We start from the raw sequence: 24,186 nt of genomic DNA, 5'->3' as shown, positions 1-24,186 counted from the left end.
ACTGCGATAACGCAACGGAAATATAGCTGCGAACAGCCATTATATAACCATAACACATTCTTAACACGTTTCCCCACACTGAAACACCTACTGCTTCCTAGTAACTACACACAGGCACACACACACACACACACATACAATACTAAACAGACAATAAAAAACAAAAACAGAACACATCACTGGACTTGACTCCAAAAGACCCCAAACTGTAAGCAAAAACTCAAAAATGCAAGCAACCCATGTCAAACAATTGGTTTGGAAAGACAAAGCGTTACTGTTATGAATAACTTACTCACATTTATTTTGTGCTCCAGTCTGATATAACCACACTATTTAAATATGTATATCTTAAAATCACAAACAATGAGTTACATGTAAATAATCTGCAACAAAGTGTTTCCTCTACATCTAGCGACCCACAAAGATAGAAAAGCTGATTACCTTTGCAGTGACTATCTGCCAACTACCCTTTTTTAAGTTATGCCACTGTTATTCATTTTGAGGTATAGGTCAATGGGAAATCAGTTTTGGAAACTGAAGGCTATTTAAACTCTGCCTTTTAAAAAATCTGATTTCTCTACAACACTCAGAATTACTTGTCAAAAATAATCAGCAGATGACGAACACAAAATCAGTCTGTTTTTGGTCTCTCTCAGAATTGATGTCAAATCAATAAGTAACTGTTTCTGGCAGTTTGGGGGGAGTGAGGTAGACTGACACTCCTCTCTCTCCCTGTAAGGCTATCTAGCTCCGTGGTCTCCCTGTGGAAAGTGAGCCTTCCCCTGGGTTGCTCTATCTTTAGCCACTTCCTTCCGTCACGTCTTGTCACCGGAGCCGATGGCAGCACTTAAAGCTGGTATCCACACCTTGCGGCCACCCAATCCCCTGCTCTTTACGCCACAGGAAGACACTTTGTGCTCGTTTCCTGCCCGTCAGCCCCTCTCCACCACCTCCAGGAACATAATACGGGGGAGAACACACACACACACACACACACACACACACACACACACACACACACACACACACACACACACACACACACACACACACACACACACTTCGCAGGCAGATCATCTTTAAACTGAGGTATCAGTAAATGCCCACCATGGCCTGGGCAATAGGGCGATGTAACTGAATAACAGTGATGACTGAAAAATAAGACCCTGATCATGATTCAGTGGTGATAATCACCATTTAGCAAAAGCAGATAAGACCCATTTTCAACAGCTTACTAAATAACAATAAATAAGATTGTGTAATGTTGCAACACTTTTTCCTGTCAAAGCTGTAGATTATTAATACATGATTAAGGGTCATTAGGTGAGGAGTGTGGAGTGAGGAGTACAGTAACTTTCCCTCCGTCTATGGTGCAGGGTTCTCAGAGTGCGGCTTCTCTTTATCATCATGGAAAAATGTGAACAATCTATAGCTGAATTTCAGAACACTGGTGCTACAATGAACACTTTGGTCTTTAAATTTAAATTGGGGACATGGTTTTGGAACTCACTATTTACTCCTCCACTTTTAGCAGTAGGTTTCTCCAGCAGGGACCTACTACCATGCAAGAATTTTTTTTTATATATTGTAATAAATACATAAATTTTTCTAATTTTGTAGACTAACTTTTAAACATGGCATTTATAGAAAATATTTTATATTTTTATATATTATATATTATTCATGCCCTGTGAAGGACTGGCGTCCCCTCCAGGGTGTATTCCCACCTTGCGCCCGATGATTCCAGGTAGGCTCTGGACCCCCCGCGACCCTAAATTGGATAAGCGGTTACAGATAATGGATGGATGGATATATTATTCATTCATTCATTCATTCATTCATTATCTGTAACCCTTATCCAGTTCAGGGTCACGGTGGGTCCAGAGCCTACCTGGAATCATTGGGCGCAAGGCGGGAATACACCCTGGAGTCCTTCACAGGGCAACACACACACACTCACATCTATGGACACTTTTGAGTCACCAATCCACCAACATGTCTACCAACATGTGTTTTTGGACCGTGGGAGGAAACCGGAGCACCCGGAGGAAACCCACGCGGACACAGAGAGACCACACCACACTCCTCACAGACAGTCACCCGGAGGAAACCCACGCGGACACAGAGAGACCACACCACACTCCTCACAGACAGTCACCCGGAGGAAACCCACGCGGACACAGAGAGACCACACCACACTCCTCACAGACAGTCAGCCAGAGCAGGACTCGAACAAACAACCTCCAACTATAACTTTCTCAGCATATCCATTTGCATTCCTATTATTTCAACTAACACTAATATGTAATACAGTAATCCCTCGATACTTCGCGGTTCATCTTTCACAGATTCGCTACTTCACGGGTTTTTTTCATTATTTACATGTATTAGACTAGGCCTGTAGGTGACAAAATGTATCATTTACAAGTATTTCTTACGTACAGTACATGTGTTGTTCATGTCCACATCCAAGTGAAATTTACTTACGCTAAATCACAGCTTAGGAATGACTCTATTAAAGAAACTGGTAGGATATCACATGTAGTTCTACCTAAAAAACATTATAGAATGACTGTTTAATGCAAAGGGTGGGCTGTTAAGAGCACAGGGAGGGTTTTAAAAATCCAAATACTCGTTAAATACATAAAAAATAATGTTTCCTCTACGTCGCGGAAATTCGTTTTTCGTGGGTGGTCTTGGAACGCATCCCCCGCAAAAAACGAGGGATTACTGTAGTTTCAATGACTGTGATTACACTCACACAAACATTTCCACCATATGTTTGTAGGCAGTGCTAAACTGATGTAAAAGTGCACCAATTGTTGTCACAGACGTTCAAACATATATTGTATAATCTCCATTACTGAGAAGAATGTAATAAAATGGCATGCTCTGGAGCAACCGTACATGAACTCATGTCACTATACTCAAAACCAGGTATCAACCAGGGTGATATACAACCCCCAGTACTGGGCTGTGGGAGAGTGGAATAAGGTGTGCCTTACTGGAATGCAGCACAATACAATATGTTTTGTGTGGGTTGGAATTGCTTTTCTGATCCAGAACTAATCACCCAACAGATTACCTGGCCTCACTAATGCTCTTGTGGCAACAGACCACCATCAAATCCTCACAGCATGTTCCAATATCTAGTGCAAAGCCTTCCTAGAACACTACAAGCTGTACAAGTTATCAAGATGAAGAACTGCAGCACTGAGGGTACCATGAAGACTTGTAGGCTCTGTCAAGCGGAGTTGATGTGTTCTCATCAATGGGCTGAATGTGTTGAGCTCAGTACTGACATGCTCCCACACCCATTCAGAAGCAATGGGGCCTGCTAATGCTGCGAAAGCACGAGAGCGCTTTAGGGCTAATGCAACCCGAGAGAGTCATGCTGAGGAGAGCATCAAGCAAAGACGGCCCCATCTCACACATACAGTTTATGTAAAAGTTTGAGAGCCCTTGGGCAAATAACATGATTTGTTGATTCTATAAGACAAAAACAGCATCCACAGGGAACTCACATCTGCACACTTACAGCGAATTTGCTTATAAGCCTTTAAAAACATAAATTACCATGCTTAAGATTTGGTTACACATTCAGAGTCAGTGCTAAAATGATATGTTTTGATGATTCTCTAAGAGAAAATATATCCACATCCTCTCAGGAGAAGGCATTTCTGCACATTTTACTGCACAGCCGCTGTGTGTTTTCTGAATTGAACATATTACTTGTGCAAAAGGTTAGTTTTATATATCTGAGCAGGGACATCCAAGCTTTGCACCTGATGGTATATGCTGCAACTGCAAGGAGTGTCATGGAATAGTCAGTGAAGGGGAAGCGATGGCAGGAAGTGTCACACAAAAAGGCGCCCCGGGTCAGACTTCACCACGCCGCTTGCTTCCTCCTCACTGGCCTCCCACGCACGCATTACGAGGAAATTCTGACCTGAGGGACGAGGGGATGCTCAGGGCCGGACATCTCAGGGTTTTCCCTGTAAATGCAGCCCGACAGCTCCGGAACAGGAGGGCACCCTGAACCAGATTGAACCCACTTAGCTGCAAGAGCCTGGTGTTGGTTTGGGACTTTATGTCCTGTGTGCAATTTAGTGAATGGCAGAGGAAATGGAAATGCACAGTGAGAGAGGAAGAAAAGAAAGCTAGGAGGAGAGGGAGAGCACAGCTGAAGTCATTACATGGAACGGTCTATTCTTAGGCTTCGGCTCCAGTGGCAAAGTGAGGTCACTTTAGAGCCCAGCTAAAGGCACGTGTGTGAGTGTGTCTGTGTGTGAGAGAGAGAGAATGTGCGTGTGTGTACGGACTACTGCGCTGCTTTCACGCTTGAGCTACTACACAGAGCAAACAGGCAAAAATATGTGAAAGAGACAAAAGACTATGAGAAACACAGAGGAATAGAAAGAAACAGAAAAATAAAAATATAAATATATAGAGAGAAAAACAGAGAACAGGGCTAGATATTATAACATAGCAACTGAACAGACATTGCAGGGGGCTGCAATATGCAGAAGAATCCTCTGACAAATGACGGCCTTTGTCATTACGTTGTGAGGGTTTCAGAGGACTATCAGTGGGTGTATAAATGAAGCAAGTCATTCATGTGATTCAACAAATAAAAACAACAACATAAACAAGGACAATCTTTCGTCCTGTCAAGGGTACATCAGTATGTTTAAATAGTATGCAATAACCAGCCATACAAAATGCATTCTGAACTACACCCTGAAAATACTCACACCCACATTGGGAGATGTATTGTTAAGATCCTCAATTCCACCAGCTTTACCAATATTTCTACTATTTAATGATTTCAAAGCTTTTCTTTAATTCAGACCAGTGTTTTCCACATGGTTTAAATTTTGCCATTGGTATCTGACAACACACAGTGATGTATCTACTGTATCTATTAAAACTGTATTGTATTTCATACATACTCTGCAATATCCTACAATGCAATACTGAGATTACTGCCTTAAGACACTGGCTTGACTTACCTCCTACAAAAATAAATGTCTGCATGTTTAATCTGTGTAAGATTATTATTTGGCCCCAACAGAACGCTATAATGCGAAGGGCAATGAATTTTGAAAAGCCCTGTGTGTAGTGTGCACTGAGCAGATGATATGTGAGCCCTCAGCACAAATGCGGTATACCCTCTGCACACTACCATCCGAAGAATGACTCTTTACACTTACAAACGGAGGGAAAAATTAAACAAAGCTTCACTAAGGCATGCAGTAACTGCTTTAATTCATGGCAGAATTTTAAAAATTAGCTAAGTCAACAAAAACAGAAAGAAATAAAAACAAACACCTCAACACGTCTTACAGTCTAACGCGATTCTACAGATAAACTACACTCTCAGGATGTATTCAAGTCTAATAATAAACAGCATTCCTGTTCTGTTCATCATAAGACCACCAGGTGGCAGCACAATCTACACGTCTAAAGCCCTCATGTTACACTCGCCACAACATAAAGCCTGCGTCGCCCCCTGGTGTTTATGCTCTGTGGCAGTCTAAACATGCAGGAGTTCTCTCAATATTATGAGCCTGCAGAAAACACGGGCAGTGGAGGTTCAGTCTCTGGCAGCACAACAGATCAGCCAATGGACCATGAGTGGCACCTGCCGGTCTACGTGCTATTGGCAGCTGCTGCAGGTTTTCACGGGTCTGCTGACAGCTGCCAAGTGCCGACCAGTTATCATTTACCACCTATTGGAGACTGATCAGGGTTTTCTAGCCACCATTGGTTAACCAGTAGCTGCTTCTTTCTGCCAGCTGTCAGTTAGAGAAAGAACCCCCACAGCTGCATAACTTTCAGTTCAAATAGACTGAGGAGCTGACGGAGTTACAGAATAGCCAACAAATGTTTTGGCATGAGCATACGACTTAGAAAACAGTATGACGAGAAGTGCTCAACGATTACTTAAGATACCAGCCACACAGTATCACTGACTACATCAGTCATTTCCTGTCACTGCATTTACAGGAAATAACAGAAATGCTCAAGTTAAACATTTCAGTACTAGGTAAAGTTAAAATGATTACCAAGCACTCACGAATGGGGCAGGGCTTTTAACTTCATAACAGAACATAGTACATAGTATTATTGACTGTTTTTCACTGCTGGAACATATTCCTACACTGTTTAGTAGATTCAGTATGTGACTATATTCTGCGTGGACTCTGGAGGAGTTTCAACTTCAGAGATTAAAACTTACCGTCAAAGAGAAATCAGTCTCTCCTGCCTCCACCACATGAGGATCAGCTGACTGGATGTTGGTAACAACAGGATTAATCTGAAGAAATACATGCAGGAAGGTTTACAATGTACTGAGTGAACTAGTCCTCACATCACAAGCCATAAAAAAGTGGATCAGTCCGTTTCAGTAATCGATGCTTCTGTAGACCTCCTACAGATCATTAGGGTGAATCTGGTCAAATGTTTGGTTGATCCGTTCAGGTGGAAAATAAACTATTTTTTATGTATGTGTCTGAACCTTTACCTCAACGGTTCTACTCTTGGTGCTGTGAAGGTGGGGGGACCTGGGGTAGATGTCCATCAGGTGAGGTGGGGGATCTGGGGTTACACGCTTGCTGTGTCTGCTCAGTAAATCCTTGTAACTCAGAGCATCAAAGTTGGTCTTCCACATCAGAACCTGTGCGGACATGACCATGCAGGATTAAACACGTGAATCTTACACTTACAGTTCAGGAAATAAAAAAAGTACAGCTCCTATCACTCTAGTCTGTACCTGCGAATCAGCTCCAACAGAGGCGAAAAGATCTCCTGCACGAGAGAAGGCCACCGCCAGAACTGGACCCTGGGAGTAGAAAAAGAACTTCTTGAGGCTTCAGCATATGGACGAGCATTTTTCTGAACACATTTTGGATATTGTCAGAACTTAAAAACACTGATCAACTGCATGTTTTATAATAAAGAGAACCTGTTTAACTGCATCTTTAAGCAATGGAGAAAAAAAAGAACATTTAGTTTTCACAAATTTTGTTTATTTTGTTTATTAAATGTAACAATAATAATAATAATAGTCTTTTAAACTGTTCCAAATTCTCAAACTAAAACCACTAAACTTGATGATGAACCACTAAATGAGTTACCTGAGAATAATTTCTTAATTTTTCAAAGTACTGTTTCGTCCATATCTACTTTTGAGTTATTGAAAATATGACCAAATTTAAATTATATTATTATAAAATATATTTTAAAATAAATAAGTGAACACAAAGTGCTTAAGTGCTTCACCTTGTGACCATGAAGCGTGTAGATGAGTCTTCCCTCCACGAGATCCAGAATCTTCACCATACTGTCACTGGATCCACTGATCAAGTAGTTTCCAGAAGGGTGGAAGGAAAAGCAGTTTATTGCTGCGCTGTGGACTGAGCCAAAGGAAGATACAGTCCATTAACAATGCGATTCTAATATTAGGATCAGTCTCACAGTAAATAACAGAGAATACAAGATACCTTGGTAATGTTGTATAAGTTTATTTGTTCTAATGTCCCATATTTTCAGTGTGTTGTCTGCTCCCGAAGATGCAATGCAAGTACCACTTGCATTAAAGTCCACAAATGTTGCTGGCCTATGGGTGAAAAGGAGGTGGGCAAACTAATGCAAGTTAACAGAAATTAATTTACAGCTACTCATTAAGCAGTGTACACTGTCAAAATCAATCTTGTGAGGGTCATGGCAAAACACATTGAAAAAAGACCAGATGAATGAATGTCTTACCCGCCATAGTCAGTGAAAGTGTTGATGCATAGATGCGTGGAAGTGTCCCAGAGACGAACAGTTTTATCATCCCCACAGGATGCTATCAGTCGTCCATCAGGTGAAAATCTGAAGATTAAAAAGACACTGACTCAAAAAGAAATAACTGAACTGCATGAAACAGTAAATCAATTTATTCATTCATTCATTCATTATCTGTTAGCGCTTATCCAGTTCAGGGTCGCGGTGGGTCCAGAGCCTACCTGGAATCATTGGGCGGGAGTACACCCTGGAGGGGGAGCCAGTCCTTCACAGGGCAACACAGACACACACACATTCACTCACACCTACGGACACTTTTGAGTCACCAATCCACCTACCAACGTGTGTTTTTGGACTGTGGGAGGAAACCAGAGCATCTGGAGGAAACCCACGCAGACACAGAGAGAATACACCACACTCCTCACAGACAGTCACCCGGAGGAAAGCCACGCAGACACAGAGAGAACCCACCACACTCCTCATAGACAGTCACCCGGAGGAAACCCACACAGACACAGGGAGAACACACCAACTCCTCACAGACAGTCACCCGGAGCGGGAATCGAACCCACAACCTCCAGGCCCCTGGAGCTGTGTGACTGCAACACTACCTGCTGTGCCACCGTGCCGCCCCTAAACCAATTTACATTCTACTATTCTCTGTGGCATGTAAGAAAATGCAGAGCAGCCCAAGCTTCCCTGTGAATTTTCAAAGCAGGTTCAACATTGGGGCCCAGATGGCAGGAGAAAATAAGAAAAGTGGCTAAAGTGGCACCTGCCACTGAATACTGTGGTCAAGGGTGCACATGAAAAGTTTTCCAAATATCCTCCATAAAGTGTATGTGTAGCATACTCCAAGGGTATAGGCTGAAAGCTTGACCCCCTGCAACAAGCGGTCCAGTTGCTCTGTTATTCTCTGTGTAGCATTGTTTTGGGTCCACTGCAAACTTTCTCCTATGGTAAAACATTTTTTCTTGATGATAAGTGTTCTCCAATATAACTGTGTACCAGTCTACAGAGAATTAGGCCTGACCGAATTAGGCCTGGTGAATATGAAAAGTACACAAATCCTAAGCTATAGTAACCAGGTCAAAGGTCCTCACCATCATTATTACAACACCAACAGAGGGAATATCTTTTGGAAACATGGTGTTGTTACAATATCAAAGAACTGTAGAATCTATGCCATGGGGTATCTAAGCTGTCACTTTGGTTAAAGTAGTTCTTACTAAGACACTTTTGGGTGGTTTCCCAGACAGGGATTAAGCATAGTCCTGGACTATATCTATATATAGATATAGACTATATAGACATAGACAATGACTTTAATGTTCCGCAAGTTAAAACTCCATATGTATTCCTGTGAAAACATAAAATAATCAGACAAGCATTAGCATTTCAAAACTTGGAAAATAAGAAAAAACAGAACCACATACCTTGCACAGCGCACCCAGTTGGTGTGCTGGTTTAGGGAGTAGATAAATTTCTGCCGATGCACACTCCATACTTTCAGTGACTTGTCGTCTGAGGCAGTGACCAGTCTCTGGCCATCACTGGAGAAGTTTACGCTTCGTACGGTGGCTGTGTGCGCTTTGAACACTGTGGAGTCTCCTTTACTGACATGTGACAAGACAAGACCATTTTAATACACCTGGAATATTATGGCACATTCAAATCCTTGCAAATAAGCACCGATTTACACGCATCTTGTATGTTCTTACTGACATGTTTGGTGTCCAGAGTCGAACAGTCTTGTCCCTGGATGCAGAAGCTACCAAATCATCAGATGGGGAGAAGTGGACTGCCGTTATCACATCCTTATGACCCACAAATCTGAAAGCTCTGGCTTTTGGGTTGAGGTTCCAGATCATTAGAGTCTTATCATTGGACCCAGTGGCTGAAGATGAAGAAAATGTTGACCACAGTTAAAAGAGGCAGAAACCATTTATTCTAATGGGGACATTTCTAAAGTTCTTCATAATTCAATCATGATCATGCAAAGTCACTCAGAGTGTGATGTACACATCACCACCCCTGGATCTTATATTACATACCCAGCTGTTTATTGCTGGGACAGAAATCAGCACATGTGACAGCGTCTTTGTGGCCTTTGAAACACCTCTCAAGCGTGGGATCCTCCTGAAATGAGAGAAATTACAAGGCATTGCTTTTGTTGTCTGTGGACAGGACCCTAACCTTATATTGTCATGTCATTTACATGGTTTGGAAATTTTCATCAACACAACAGAAAAATCAGTGAGGTCAGGGGCTGATGCTGGATGGTTATTTTTGGAACATCACACCACTTCAACTTATCAAGGTATTGGATGGTACTCCATTACTCTATAGACTCTATATACAGTTCCACTGCTCCTTAGCCCAGTGCCAGGGGGTTTTATACCACTTTAACTAATACATAGAGCATTAACAAATGAATGTCTGGGTCAGTAAAGTAGTAGAAATTGATCATTAGAAGAATTCTTAACATATCTGCACTATATTGTGTATGCACTAGCAGTCAGTGCTATAGCTGAGCATTTCCACTTTGAAACTGCAGTGGTGAAAAATGGGCAATTTCAAGATGCTAAGACTTCTTATGTCATAAACTAAGGAACCAATCCTGTCAAGGTGGGGCTTCAGAGCCAAAGATGACTGGCAGAGGGCTGAGTGAAGATAGGAACAGGGGCTATCTGCATATTCATATGCCTGCGCATACTGAGTGAAGACAAATGTGTACCTCTAAATCTGTCATATTGATGGACACGTTTTAGGGGGTAAAAATACCAAGAGACATTAATGAATTACCTCGATATAATTAATCACTCCTTGCAATCAGTCAAAAATTAAATTCAATTACATTGAGAGAACGCATTGTTAAACTGAGGGCAACTTTTATTAAATAAGTTAGACGGACTATTAAGTCAAGGCAACGATTTATTAAGTGGAGGGAACGCTACAGGGTACCATTTAATATTTTTTTGTCTACCTTCACACTTCAGAGGCTTCAGACAGTAGATCCATTCCAGTCCTAAAGGCAGCTAACATAAATTACGGAGTTAGCTAATCAATCAGATCTAGTCTTTATGCTCTACTTCTGTCAGAACCGTCAGCTGGGCCGTTAGCAAGCTTAACATCAGCAGAGTTTAGAAAAGATATTAAACAGGCTTATTTGAGTAACGTTAGTTTCCTACTCACCAGAACAGACGCCATTGAGTATAGGTAACTAGATGCACGTCTCAAAACTTTTCGCTTGAGCCGACAGCTGCTTTTTTTCTCTTTATTAAACCATGTAAACACAATCTCTCCATTTTAACTCGCGAACTTTCTTCCCTTCTGTCAAACCAGGCGCGTTTTCCTCAACCAGCCTGTACCAACAGAGCCCAGAGAGCTCGATTCGGCAGTTATGTTACTCCTTCGAATAAACTCAAATATTAGTAAAGCCCTCGATTATTAAACTACAACAAGCTCCATAAAGAAACTCAGGCGTATTTATTACTCACAGGGCCACTGCAATTAAAACCTGAAGCTATATTCGTTTCCATTTTATTCGCGGCATCTGCAAGGCACGGTAAAAATGTCGGATTTGTCATTTTAAATCTAAATTATGAGAGCTTGAAGCAAGCAACATTAAGATAGAACATTTGTAAAATAAAAACCTTTCAGATCTGAGTTAATCCTTTTGTGTTATTTAATATTTAATATCCAAAAGCCCCCCGTTGCTAAGTAACGTTTGCTAAACGCTTCATGTAACGCCACACTATGAGTCGATTCTCCAATTCCAGGCATTAGTAAATCGGCAGTCGACTCCAAGGTTTTGAACTCGATTCATTCCACACAGTGATGGTGAAGTTTAAAATTCTGCAGCACACATTTCAATAGCACGTCTATAATTCATTCATTCATTATCTGTAAGCGCTTATCCAGTTCAGGGTCCTACCTGGAATCATTGGGCGCAAGTCGGGAATACACCCTGCAGGGGGCGCCAGTCCTTCACAGGGCAACACACACACACACACACACTTTCTGAGTCCGGAGAACACATCAACTCCTCACAGACAGTCACCCAGAGCGGGAATTGAACCCGCAACCTCCAGGCTCTTGGAGCTGTGTGACACTACCTGCTGCGCCACGGTGCCGCCCCCACGTCTATAATAAATACTATAATAAAAACTATTTTTATTTTGTTTGACTTTGCAAACAGGATGAATTGTAAAAAATGGTTTACTAAATTTGTTTTGACACAACTGATACATTAGAAGAAAGCCGTTTGAAAAAAGAAAGTTTGAGATCCAGAGTTAATGTAACTCTGTCTTAGTTAATTTGAGTTTATGTTATTTTGAACAGACCCCTGGAGTCTACAGCGACGTACTGGTGAAAATAGTGTATCATAATGTGACTTAACTAGGCTACCTGTTGCCAGGCCTTAGTAAAATATATTAAATCTTGATTTACTTAGTAAATCTTAGTAAATCAGCCTCGAAATAGGATAATTTTGTTGAATCGACTTCGAGTCAATTCAGAGTCGACTCTGTAAATATTGGAATCTAACTCCCCCAGCTAGTAGCTTCGCGCCTCTGCTGCTAAGCAACGACAGAGTTGGTGGCAGTGTCGTATGAATAAGCTTGCTGATTGGACAGAGTGCGGGACCTGACCAATCCGCAACGTGTTTGTTCCAATTTTCAGTGCTGTGAATTTTGATTTCCAGGGCTATAACATTAGCACCGCTGCAGTGTCAGGGGGAAGATGACTTCGAAACGGAGCATCGGCGACACGGAGGTCAGTCTCAGTCCGTTCTCACAGGCTTTATTTAGCAGCACCGTGGCGGAGAAAGATGCTGAAATAAAGTGAACTCGACGTGTTTTTTTTGCGGGGGGCGGTATTGAATCTGTAATGCTCCTGTAGTAATTTGACACCGGCCTCAACACCGCCAGGTTACCAGCACAAACATCACTCTTAACTCCAGAAGCCAGTGTTACACTCACAGTAACATTAATGTAAATATATCACAACGTATTCAATACAGTGAATACAGTACAAGCCGAAATGCATCTGAAGGCTGTGCTTTAGTCATGTCTATGTGTATATTAGTTTGAAACACACTCACACACACACAGATCATCCACTGGTACGAGTGGATCAGACACAGCAGTACTGCTAGTGTTTTTAAACCGCGCAGTGTCCACTGCTGGACTGTGTCCGGTGGCCAGTGATTAGGACCTACATGAAGACTAACACAGACTGTGCAACAACAGATGAGCTACTGTCTCTGACCTTACATCTAAGATGTGGAGCAGTAACTTGGATTATCTAGTGAAGTGGAGAGTGAATGGGCACGGTTTTTGAAAGCTCTAGCAGCATTGCTGTGTCTGTGTCTTACCAGAGCAGTGTCATTGCAGCGCCGAGAATGATCCACCATCGAAATCATACCTGCTTTGTGGTGGTTCTGAATATTGAAACAAGATGGAAGTGGGTTAAAATGTATGCAGAGCAACTGATGGACTATCTGTAATTGCAGAACTATACCTTTATTGTCTGGCAGAATTTTTCAGAAGCATGTCCTTTAACACAGAATTTTTTTGGAGTATGTGGAAATTGTCCAAAACACATTTAATAAAAAAAATATATATAAAAATAATAATAATAATATATTTTACAAATACATCTATTTACCAAAGTATCTTAGCAAACAAAACAAATGTTTTTTAATGTAATTTTAAAATGAAAAAAAAAATCATATCAGTTTATAGTGTGAGCTGAAATTTTGTTTCAAAAAAAAGAAGAAAGAAAGAAAAAAAAGCAATTTCTTTTTTCATTTCTACAGAATGTAGAAATGAACTGGTAAATAGATTATTTTTGTTAGTAATGAAACTTTTCTTTTTGAAAAATGATGTTGCTCACCAGAACCGCCTATTCACAATCCATATCTGTTTCTTTTTTCCAGTACCTGAAAAAGAGAATCCCACAAAATCCCAAATATCAGCATGTAAAATCAAGACTTGACACAGGTAACACTTGTTTGTCTTTCATGGGGCCATGTAGTGCAAATGGAACTAACCTTGTCTGATATTAAGTTTAATAAATGATGTGTTTTATAGGATGCAGCATGACAAAGTACATGGAAAGGCTGGAAGAGATCAAGAAAAGTAAGTGCAATTTAGGACAGATCAGGTTTCTTTTGCTAGTTTTTACATGACTGCAGCTTTACTACAGTTGCTGTGGATGTAATCACTTTCTAATCACTGTCCCTAATCACTTTCTAGTTCACTGTCACATGTGAGTTAAATGCAGAGGTCAAATGTCATTATACTTTTGTACAATGATCATAAAGCACGATTTCACATTCACGAACACAGCAGTTTTTATGAACTATCTCGCCACTACTATCAATATGCTGCATACTTTGCTGCACTAAGTCCAAGTAATATGACTGTAAATATGCATTTTGTCTATGTTCTTTAACGTTATTGCTATTGGAACCGTACCTTGTCATTGAATAATACTAATTCTGCAGAAGGAAAAGGCAGTTATGCTCCAGTATTTCATTCTTAGAAATGTGTCTTTTCCATTTGTATTTCTATTTGTAATAAAACATTGATCAGTGTAAAGGGTAAATATTGACATATATCTTGCATCTTACTGATGTTTGCCCTGATAATAAAAGCACTAATGCAAAATAGCAATTTTTAAATTAAATATTGATATCATTACTAAAAATACTGAAACTTTATGTTAAATTGCTGCTATAAGCCCTGAGGCCTTTTAGGCAAGGCCTTTGTTACTCTTTCTACCTTTTTAGCATTGCAAATTGGAGAAGTTCTGCCCTACTGATATTTTCTAGTCTGATAACCTGGGGTTTTCTAAGAGAATGGTCACTTTGTCCACAAAAGCCATCTTGTTGCAGTTTTTCTCAGATTTCTCAGGGATAAGCAACACAGGCTCTGGTTTAACTGAATACGCAGAAGGGGATGATTGTACTGTAGATTACAGTAACTCCTCTCTCAGGGTATGGGCAGTGTAGCCTTGTGTGGAGGTGTTCTTCTTTGCTCTTTAGAAGGTGAGGTTGGCTTTTGGAATTCTTGCCAGCGTTAAAAGGAGACACGCCAATGGTTGCTTCAGTGCTTAGGTGGGAACTGTACAGAACTAGAGCAGATATATACATCTCTTTTGGAGATAATGGGGATGGATATGAGAGAGTTAAATTTGTGTGATTTGTTGGTTGATGAGGATGAAGTTAAAAACGGTGACACACAGGACCCAGGTGAGTGATGTTGTGGAATATTTAGGGGTGAGATGTTTTGATGGTTTCTGTGTAAGAGTGAATGTGTTTGCTCTCAGATTACAGATATAGAAAAGATGAACTTTTCAAGAGGCTTAAAGTGACAACGTTTGCACAGCTGGTAAGTTAGATGCGTGTAGTAGATTTAATTTAAGTAGCTATGTGCTTATGTATGCATGATGATAAAATGAATCCTGTGAATGTAATTATTAACTGACTTTAATGATTGATGTTGACTTTTATCAGGTCATACAAGTTGCTTCTGTGTCAGATCTGAACGAGAGCATAATGGATGAAATTCCTAGACTTGAAGGTAAGTTATTGTGTGGTTTTCTGTGTACTTGTTCTATATTTTATAAAACTGGTTTGAATGACCAGATATGGCACAATGCAATTTTATCTTTTTCCGACACTGTCTTTGAACATTTGAATATTGACTGATTCCCAACTGATATTTGCTCTTAAAAAACTAATCATAGGCAGCATTGGCTGTATTGAATTTAGCCATTTAATGTTTGGACATATAAAAGTAGACTATAGAGAATTCAAACAGTCTGTGGAAGAAATAATTCATTTGATTATATTGTTTTAGATTAGCATTTTTTTATTAATCATGCCAATCATTTTCTGCTTATCAACCCAATACCATTGTCTACAGACATATATAATATCTGTACAACACATGGTCAATGCAGTGGTTCACATGATTTCTTCTTCATTCTCCTTTTTCTGTCCCAGATGATGTTTCTGAGTCAGCAGAAACCGACAGGCTTTCAGATCAAACCAATGGCTCTCCCCAACTAATGCCTCAAGCTGGTAAATTCACTGGCAGCAATGACTCCGGGGACTTTGACGTTTCTCCCAGATCCACACTTCAAAGGTAGCCTAAGCCTTTTTTTTGTGCATTCACACACAGAGACGTCTGTGTCTGTTACCTTCTATTCCTTTAACCATGCAGCCAGTATGTCTCCCTGTATATCTGAGCAGCTCATCCTCCCCAAAAACACCGCATTCATTGTACATCCACAAAGAGCCCGCATTAAATGGACCATTTTCTCAGGGCTCTGGGTTCCATTAGACCTGACCCTACGCCCCAACACCATTACACCACATCCCCCCCAGGGACTCAGTAGGGTTAATGTCTCACTGGAGTTATATTACTTACATTCTGCTGGAGCACACACAGCTGTTCCCAGGTCAGTGAATCTGAAACTGTTTGTGTTCTTGACCAGTGTGATCAGTGGTGTTGGAGAAATGGATATGGATAAGAATGGGCACAAGACATTAAGCATGACTCCAGTTTCCTCAGCCAGTGAAGCAGAACGCCCCTACCTTGACTGCCCCTATCTCCTGCTGGACGTCCGGGACAGAGACCAGTATGATCAGTGCCATATTATTAGCGGTAAGGAATATGCAAGAACAAACATGTTTACTAATTATATAATTATTATGTGCAGAATTGTCAGGTTTCAAATTCAGTGTCATAGTACCACACATGGACATTACACAACCTTATCTGTTAGCCCTAATTTTTCTTGATAGTGATTCAGTGACCATGTAATTACCCACTTTGATGTTCTGATATTTAGTGATTTACTGTTTTGCATGGTTCACATGTGGCATCACTAACATCCTATTCTATGTTGGCTTAAATGGTTGTATTTCTGTGTTTACAGCCCACAGTTACCCCATTGCAACCCTTTCGAGAACAATGAATCCTTATACCAAGGAAGTGCTTGATTATGTATCCTTTAACTTTTATCATTTTGTGTAAAGTAGTTTTGAGTAGCCTCTACGTTGTGTTGTGCCTGTAATAATACAAGTATTTTCGGACAAGGTCTTGAACTGTTGCACAGAAAAATGCATCAGGAAAGATCATCATCCTGTATGATGAGGATGAAAGGATAGCCAGCCAGGCTGCCACTACCATGTGCGAGAGGGGCTTTGAAAACCTGTTCATGCTCTCTGGAGGTAAGTTTGTAGCAGCTAATTGATTTCATTGGAATACAGGTATTGAGCTGATTTGAAGTGGGTTAATGGCCCCCCAGTGAAAGCAAATTTATTATGAACTCTTTATCACTGTGAAAGGTTTAAAGGTGATAGCACAGAAAATCCCAGAGGGAATGACAACAGGCTCTTTTCCCATCTCCTGTCTACAATCTCCAACGGGGACTTCAGCACGGAAGTATTCCACACCCCGCCACACACAGCAACCAGCAGAAAATAAGTGGCGTTTCAACTCAGAAGACCTCGGCAAAATCCAGCATTATCTGGAAGAGGTGCTTATGCCTAGTGAGACGAGCAGTAAGTGACCCATTTGACCCTGAAACAAGTATGTAATGAAATGTGCATATTTACTGGAAGTTATGCTGTACTCACCTGCAGATGGCGACACGAGGTAAAATATTTGAGAGCCAGAGAGCTGCAGATGTTTGAATTCAATAACTGCTTACAAACCTTTGAACATAAAATGTAAATTCAAGCAAGGAACTTATTATGCTTATAGCGCTCCTCTATGTGCAAACACATAAAACTACATAATATCACATCACTGTCTTCTTGCAGGTCGGCTGAGCAGTAGAATGTCTACCACCAGTGCCCAATCTAAAGTGTCCAGTGCTCGGAGTAGCCGCCAGGGCTCAGTGAGCACCCGGTCTCAGAGCAGCCGGCCCTGGAAATAGCCCCACACGTTCTTCACCTTCACATTTGTTGTCGCGACTGCAGCCTGAATAAAACCAGCCTATTCTTGAACTATGGGATTCCTATAAACATTAGTGATGAGCCTTTACATCTTCATGTGCTGACATCTGGCATTTATACAGTCTCCTGTAGAATAGCAATCTGAATGTTTTCAGCTATAACACACTGAAATATCTTCTTTGATCACTGACACCTATTGCTTGGAATGAAGACGTTCATGCATTGTTATTTTAATGGTCAGTTGTAGACAACTCTTCTTAGATGAATGAATTCAGCTACTTTAATATGCATCCATAGATCACTGCTACATGCATCAGTTAAATGGGTATAACTCCCACCCAGCTGTGGGTGGGGTGCTGTGAATCTGGAAAACTTTGCAGTGGATACCTGTTGCATTCCTCTGAAATAACCATATGGAAAAATTCATTGTCATTTTGTCTTTTACTGAGAGCTTTAAACCAGTCCCTTTCCTTAATAGCAATGATTTCTTTTTGGGTAAATTACTTTGTTTCTGAGTATGCTTGTATGCTGATCTGCTTAAAATGGCTTTATGGTGGCTTTATGTTGTTCTGCACCTTAGCACTCAGCCATCTTCCCGACTGAAATGTTACTTACTTGATAGAAAGGTACAGCGTGACTCCATGTTTGCCAGTCTTTTACAGTAGTGTAAAATGCCTGAGAGAAACTTGTACCTCAACCACATACAGCAGAATGGCCTTCCACTGGTGTAGGATGGGGGTGTGGTCAAATAGAACCTTGAAGCTAACTCAAAAAAAAAAGAAATGTTCACTTTCAGAATAAGACCTAATATCTCCAAATATGGGAAGGTAATTCATTATTTTAAATGGAATTTAATGACATGGTTTTTCCACATCACTTTGAACCATTTCTATAGAACTGATCAACATGACATTTTAGCACAGTGTAAATAGCAGTTGGAATACACAGATGACATCAAAATACAAAGTGACAAACTGGAGGTACAAAGTTTCTGTCCTAAAAGTAAAGATATTCCAAAGATACAGCAAAGGCACTGTGGACCCCATTGAAACACCTGAGAGTGGCTGAGTATTGCTGTGCGTTGCTGTGCCCGATGTTGTTTATGAAACCAGGAAAAGGAGATGAAGGAACTCAAAGTGCATTTACTGTAATTCAATTGTGAAGTGCACTGTAAGCCTGTGTGAAGTAATGGGCTTGCTGGACCAGTTACTTACATATGTGTGTGTCTGTATGCCTGTGTGTGTGTGAAGGTTGACTGATGAAAGCCAGTTAACGCTAATCTTTAACAAAGTGTGCTTGAATGACCAATGGAAATATATGAATGAGAACTACCTGGTTGTTGTTTGTATATTTAAAGTTGAATAAAGAAATATTTTATACTGTAAACACCTTTAAATTTTGCACGTGTTGGTGGAAATTCCAAAAGTCATATATTATTAGTCTACACATTTGTTTACTCAACTTAAAATGGAAGGTCAGGTTAAGGGAATATTTTGCCTCTAACCCACCCTCATTAGTTACCTTTATAATCTAAAAAGAGTATGTTTTCTTTCATTCATTCATTCATTTATTGTATTTAACCGCTTCTCAAAAGCCTACTTGGAAACACTCAGCACAAACTTGGGCCCAGAGTTCAGGAGAGTCTTGTACGAAGGAAGTCCCCCAACTTCCTTCTGACTTTGAGGTTTTTGTTTTAAACCAGAAATGAGAAGTGTACACTAACAACTACAGTTTGCTGGAACGTTGGAGCAATCTTCTGCCATACCACAAAACATGACAGACATTTGTGCAAGTATGCCACTTGTGTTTAACAGCAAAAACCTGCTCTGTGGCGTAACTCCAGGGGTTGAGGTTAAAATGAGTTAAATACTAAATGCTTTTCTGAGTCCCTCGTAGATATTGATAACAATGGACTTTCTTCGCTCACAAAAAAAGCCAGTCCTTCAAAATACTACTCCAAGTGAAGTTCCATAAAAAGTAAACAGCCCTTAGACATTGATATTAATTCATTTTTCTGCAATTGCACACTCAGGAAAATAAAGCTCTAGTTTAAATGTACATAATTGGTCACTAAATGTACAAACAGTTTTAATGTACATTTAAAGGTAACTCTGGTGTTAAGTTGTGTTCCTTAAAGGTACATCACATTCTCTTCTCAAGAAGGAGAGGTGAATATTTTTCATTATAGAACTGTTTCAAATAAAATAACGGTATTTAAGTCCTGGAGCTGAAAAGGAGCATATGAAATCAAACCAATATAAAAATCTAAAAATTTAAGAATAAGGTACAATTCATTCATTGTCTGTGGTGGGTTTGGAGCCCCTTCTGGGCTTATTGTGTGCAAAGCAGAAACACAGTTTGTTTTTAACTTTTATTTATTAAAATGTTTTTTATTAAAGTCAAGATGTGGCAGCACGGTGGCACAGCAGGTAGTGTCGTAATCACACAGCTCCAGGGTCCTGCGTTTGTGGGTTGTAGTCCCGGGTGACTGTCTGTGAGGAAATTTGTGTGTTCTCCCAGTGTCTGCATGGGTTTCCTCCCACGGTCCAAAAACACACGTTGGTAGGTGGATTGGCGACTCAAAAGATGTGTCCGTAGGGGTGAGTGTGTGTTGCCCTGTGAAGGACTGGTGCCCCCTCCAGGGTGTGTTCCTGCCTTGCGCCCAGTAATTCCGGCCTCACCCTGGCCCCACTGAACTGGATAAGCGGTTACAGACAATGAATGAATGAATGAAAGTCTAGATGTATTCTAGCAGTGAATATTTAGGTTAAGTTTAGATGCTCATACGTGGTGTAGTAAGCCTTGAAAGCAACATATTAGAGACAAATCAACAGCAAAATTACATTTTATTAATTTTTTAAACTGGGTTAATTCAAACTTTAAACTGGGTTGCAACACATGAATGTTGTAAAATAAAATAATTTAAAGCATCAGTCAGAAAGCAACTGCACTTAAATGCATCTGCAGGTTCAGTATTGGGCATTAAGAGTCCAGCTGCTGGTTCAGTAGAGGTTGTCCTTGGTGTGCTCCATTATGTCCATGGTATGTCTCCTGAGTGGTGGGGATGATCTGATTTGCTGGCAGGATGAAACCATAGTGACCGGTGCCTCTCAGTTCAAACGCATAGGAGTACTTGATGCCCTGGTTATAGGTCCGGTCAGTGCTGCCACCACTAGCCTGATCTGAGAGAGGTAATCAACAACTTGAATACATAGAGAATTGATATTAAGCAACTTTAGAGAATCCAACTGGTGATTAGTGTGTCTTTAAACAATATTCCACAATATATCAGTAACAAAAAGTAGTTATATGCCAAAGATTTTGTCCTTGTATTTCAGTATATGGCATGAGGGAATATTCGGATATTTTTTTTCATGTGTATAAAACATGAGATATATCTGGACATATCAAACAATTTTCAGATATGCTCTGCATATCATCAAAATTATATGCCACAAGATATCTCTAGATTCCTGGATATTTGGTGCAGTTTGCCATAAATCCACTCAAAGGAGTTTTTAAACATTCCCCCAACCTCTAAAATACATCACATAAGGGGGGAGGTGTTCCAAGGTTTTAAAATAGAAAATATATTGTAGTGACACTGTATTAAGTGGGTATGCATAGTTCCAAATTATTATTAATTCATTCATTATCTGTAAGCCCACACACACACTCACACATTCACTCACACCTACGGACACTTTTGAGTCGCCAATCCACCTACCAACGTGTGTTTTTGGACCGTGGGAGGAAACTGGAGCACTGTGCCGCACCCCAAAATATTATTATTATTATTTTTTTTTTTTTTTGAGTAAATGTGTTTATTTTTGTTTTGTCTTTGTTTTTCGGCACAGTGGCGCAGCAGGTAGTGTCGCAGTCACACAGCTCCAGTATCCTGGAGGTTGTGGATTCGAGTCCCGCTACACGTCACTGTCCATGAGGATTTTGTTATTCCTGCCTTGCGCCCAATGATTCCAGGTAGGCTCTGGACCCACCGCGACCCTGAACTGGATAAGGGTTACAGATAATGAATGAATCAATGTTTTGTCTTTGTTTTGTTTTTACTTACAAATGGTGTTTATTATGCTGCCATATTTATAGCTAGTGCCTACAGACTCTTCAGATCAGTGATGGTCTTTCTTGCAAGTGCATCCTAAAAGAACATAACAGGGAAGATTTTCATGCAGAGCTAACCAATGAAACCCTGTATAAAACATGAAGATGAAAGACAGATCTTTTATTCAGGTCTCACCAGCTCAGCCTGATCTTGCAAGGTGTTTTGGTGTATCCATAAGGATACATCAGCGTCTGAGTGTAGGTGTGAAAAGACACAAAGCCTTGAGGTTGCTACTGGAGCCGGTACTAGGAGGTTAAAAATAACAACGTCTCATTACTGTGATCTCTTTAAAGCTTATGAAATCTGATCAAGAAGACTTCTATGGAAGCATATTGTACATCCAAATTCAGCATTCCTGTCAATGCAGACGGATCCAGTGTTGGGCTTCCTTCTTTTGCTCCACAAGTGATCCTAAACAAAAGACACTGAGAAGAGTCACACATCGCTCATTTCATTAACAGAACATGGTTAGATTTCTCATAGGGCTCTGTATATTTCTGAACATTATGAGAGCTCACAGAGGTTTGGGTGAAATGGAATTCATCAGGGGTGCTGACAAGCTCCAGGAAAATGTCAAAATGTTTAAGAATGGCAGTAAGAGCATCACTTCCATAGGCAAAAACAATCTACACAAGGAAACACAGATTTGAATGTGAAAGCCAATTGTTACATATCTGCTGCCAAATGGTTCAGGTTTTCTTTAAGATGCTCTTAGCTGTACTTTTGTATTGTTACTATAGGAGGAAATTACTGAAATGAACCTTCTTAGCAAACCACGTTCCACTGGCCTGAGTCATCCATTCTCTGGAGTGGATTCCAGTGTCGATCCAGATTCCAGGGTGGTGTGCACCAGTGCTAAACTATGTGAAAAGTTAAAACAAAAAAGAGTTGTTTAGCAAATGGATGAGTTTTTTCCACCTAAGACCCTGATTAAATATGACTATTGTCATTTTGTCTAACTGTGGAAGGTAATCACCCTTTACAAAGTCATCTGTGAGTATACTCTGACTGGATGAAGAAGGCTGCCAAACTGACACCAATCATAGCTTCTCAAGTATAATTAATCAGGCTCTATACTTCACCCAAGGCCACGTTTCTGCATATGTGAGAACACTAGCACTGGAACACTGAATGGTGTGTGTGGTCGGACAGTTTACTTTTGTGTTTTGTTTCCTTTTGTTTTTTGATGATGCAGCTTTCCAAATGAATGTGTTTGCCCTGGTTACATCTTTTTGTCATTCCTTCATCTGTTCCATTTTGTAGATTAAAGCAATGCTTTTTAAAAACTGAGTTACCTTCAGAACATTCAGGGAATGGCCCTCATAGGTGTAATCAATCACAAGTTTGCTGAACAGATTAGGATTCTCCTGCAATGTCAATAAAGTTGTTGATCTGAAAATCAGAGTAATGAAGATCAAGCAATGGTCAAACAATATTACGACATTGATTCACATACAGTTCCTTCATGAGTAAACCTAGGTGAGTTGTACATGTCACATGCATCATTGTCATTTGACCTGAAATATCTTAAGAATTGCACTTAACTCATTCACAAGTGACCTTCAGAACCCAATGGTTAAGGTTATGGTGTTACTTTTGCAACAGTGTAAACTTTTACAATAGTCACAAGTGTATGGCATACTATACACAAATAATCATGCCATGGTAGATGTCCAGGTCAACTCTGTTGTATTTGCACAAAATTAACTTGTGAATTATCTCTTGGAATTGAACTCATTCATATGAAAAGGACCCATTTAAATAAATTTTGTTTTAGAAGTGGAAATCCAAACTAAAATACATTGTTTATGTTCATTTGTTATAAGGAATATCTCTATGAAGTATAAATATACCACGACCCTGAAATGGAAAAGGGGAAAAGAAGAAGATGATGATGATGATTAGTCTAAATATGTCCAAAATTCTAAGACCAATGAAACATTTTTTTTACCAATAGATCAAAATTAGTGAATGGGAGTATTATGTCATTTATGTCAAGAGTGCTTTAATGGTTTATTAACTAGAATATTTCCATATGTAACCACCTATTTTGTAATAAATAACCAGTTTTCACTTTTCATTGAGTCTAACTCAGTTACGCTTCCCTCACACTCTTCATGATTTTGAAAACATGTTCTTCACATGAGCAGACTTTATCTCTAAAATGTCCTTTATATATAAAGTCTGCACAGTTATAGGATGAACAACACAATAATGGGGTGGGCACATAGGATGGATGTAAGAGGGCTATATGGGTGTAAAAGGGATAAAGTGTTTCCAGTCTGATTCTGTATTTATT

At 40.1% G+C, this 24,186-nt stretch overlaps 2 protein-coding genes across 6 annotated transcripts in view; one reads left to right on the top strand and one right to left on the bottom strand.

The window, feature by feature from the left end:
* poc1b (POC1 centriolar protein B) overlaps positions 1 to 11,867 on the bottom strand; it is a 37,708-nt gene extending 25,841 nt beyond the window's left edge. Inside the window, exons 1-11 of one of the 5 annotated variants that reach the window (XM_066649025.1) lie at positions 11,292 to 11,542; positions 10,987 to 11,203; positions 9,846 to 9,930; positions 9,517 to 9,688; positions 9,228 to 9,407; positions 7,771 to 7,878; positions 7,506 to 7,621; positions 7,285 to 7,418; positions 6,776 to 6,844; positions 6,527 to 6,679; positions 6,242 to 6,319 (exon numbers count right to left, since the gene is read on the bottom strand). In XM_066649025.1, the coding sequence (XP_066505122.1) occupies positions 6,242 to 6,319; positions 6,527 to 6,679; positions 6,776 to 6,844; positions 7,285 to 7,418; positions 7,506 to 7,621; positions 7,771 to 7,878; positions 9,228 to 9,407; positions 9,517 to 9,688; positions 9,846 to 9,930; positions 10,987 to 11,001 (1,110 nt within the window). In that variant the 5' untranslated portion in view covers positions 11,002 to 11,203; positions 11,292 to 11,542. Of the gene's footprint in view, positions 1 to 420; positions 951 to 6,241; positions 6,320 to 6,526; positions 6,680 to 6,775; positions 6,845 to 7,284; positions 7,419 to 7,505; positions 7,622 to 7,770; positions 7,879 to 9,227; positions 9,408 to 9,516; positions 9,689 to 9,845; positions 9,931 to 10,986; positions 11,547 to 11,728 lie in introns of those variants that run through there. The other 4 variants (XM_066649028.1, XM_066649026.1, XM_066649027.1 and 1 more) reach the window with 4 other exon arrangements.
* A 542-nt stretch (positions 11,868 to 12,409) lies between these two features.
* Positions 12,410 to 19,151, top strand: cep41 (centrosomal protein 41). Its single transcript, XM_066649365.1, has 11 exons — positions 12,410 to 12,567; positions 13,733 to 13,796; positions 13,887 to 13,934; positions 15,127 to 15,188; positions 15,314 to 15,380; positions 15,806 to 15,947; positions 16,300 to 16,469; positions 16,744 to 16,811; positions 16,924 to 17,038; positions 17,156 to 17,371; positions 17,633 to 19,151. Exons 1-11 carry the CDS (start codon positions 12,535 to 12,537, stop codon positions 17,746 to 17,748), a joined length of 1,101 nt encoding a protein of 366 aa, XP_066505462.1. The 5' UTR covers positions 12,410 to 12,534; the 3' UTR covers positions 17,749 to 19,151.
* The last annotated feature ends 5,035 nt before the right edge of the window (positions 19,152 to 24,186 follow it).

This window comes from Hoplias malabaricus, chromosome 17 (assembly GCF_029633855.1).
Source record: "Hoplias malabaricus isolate fHopMal1 chromosome 17, fHopMal1.hap1, whole genome shotgun sequence".
Lineage (NCBI taxonomy): Eukaryota > Metazoa > Chordata > Actinopteri > Characiformes > Erythrinidae > Hoplias > Hoplias malabaricus.
This window is presented reverse-complemented; position numbering and strand designations above follow the sequence as displayed.

Bases quoted from the DNA above. Each gene is read 5' to 3' on its own strand.
- cep41 (XM_066649365.1), top strand. From the start codon at position 12,535: ATGACTTCGAAACGGAGCATCGGCGACACGGAG. The intron at 13,797-13,886 runs GTAACACTTGTT...TGTGTTTTATAG, and splicing joins AAAATCAAGACTTGACACAG to GATGCAGCATGACAAAGTAC. The intron at 13,935-15,126 runs GTAAGTGCAATT...GTTTGCTCTCAG, and splicing joins GCTGGAAGAGATCAAGAAAA to ATTACAGATATAGAAAAGAT.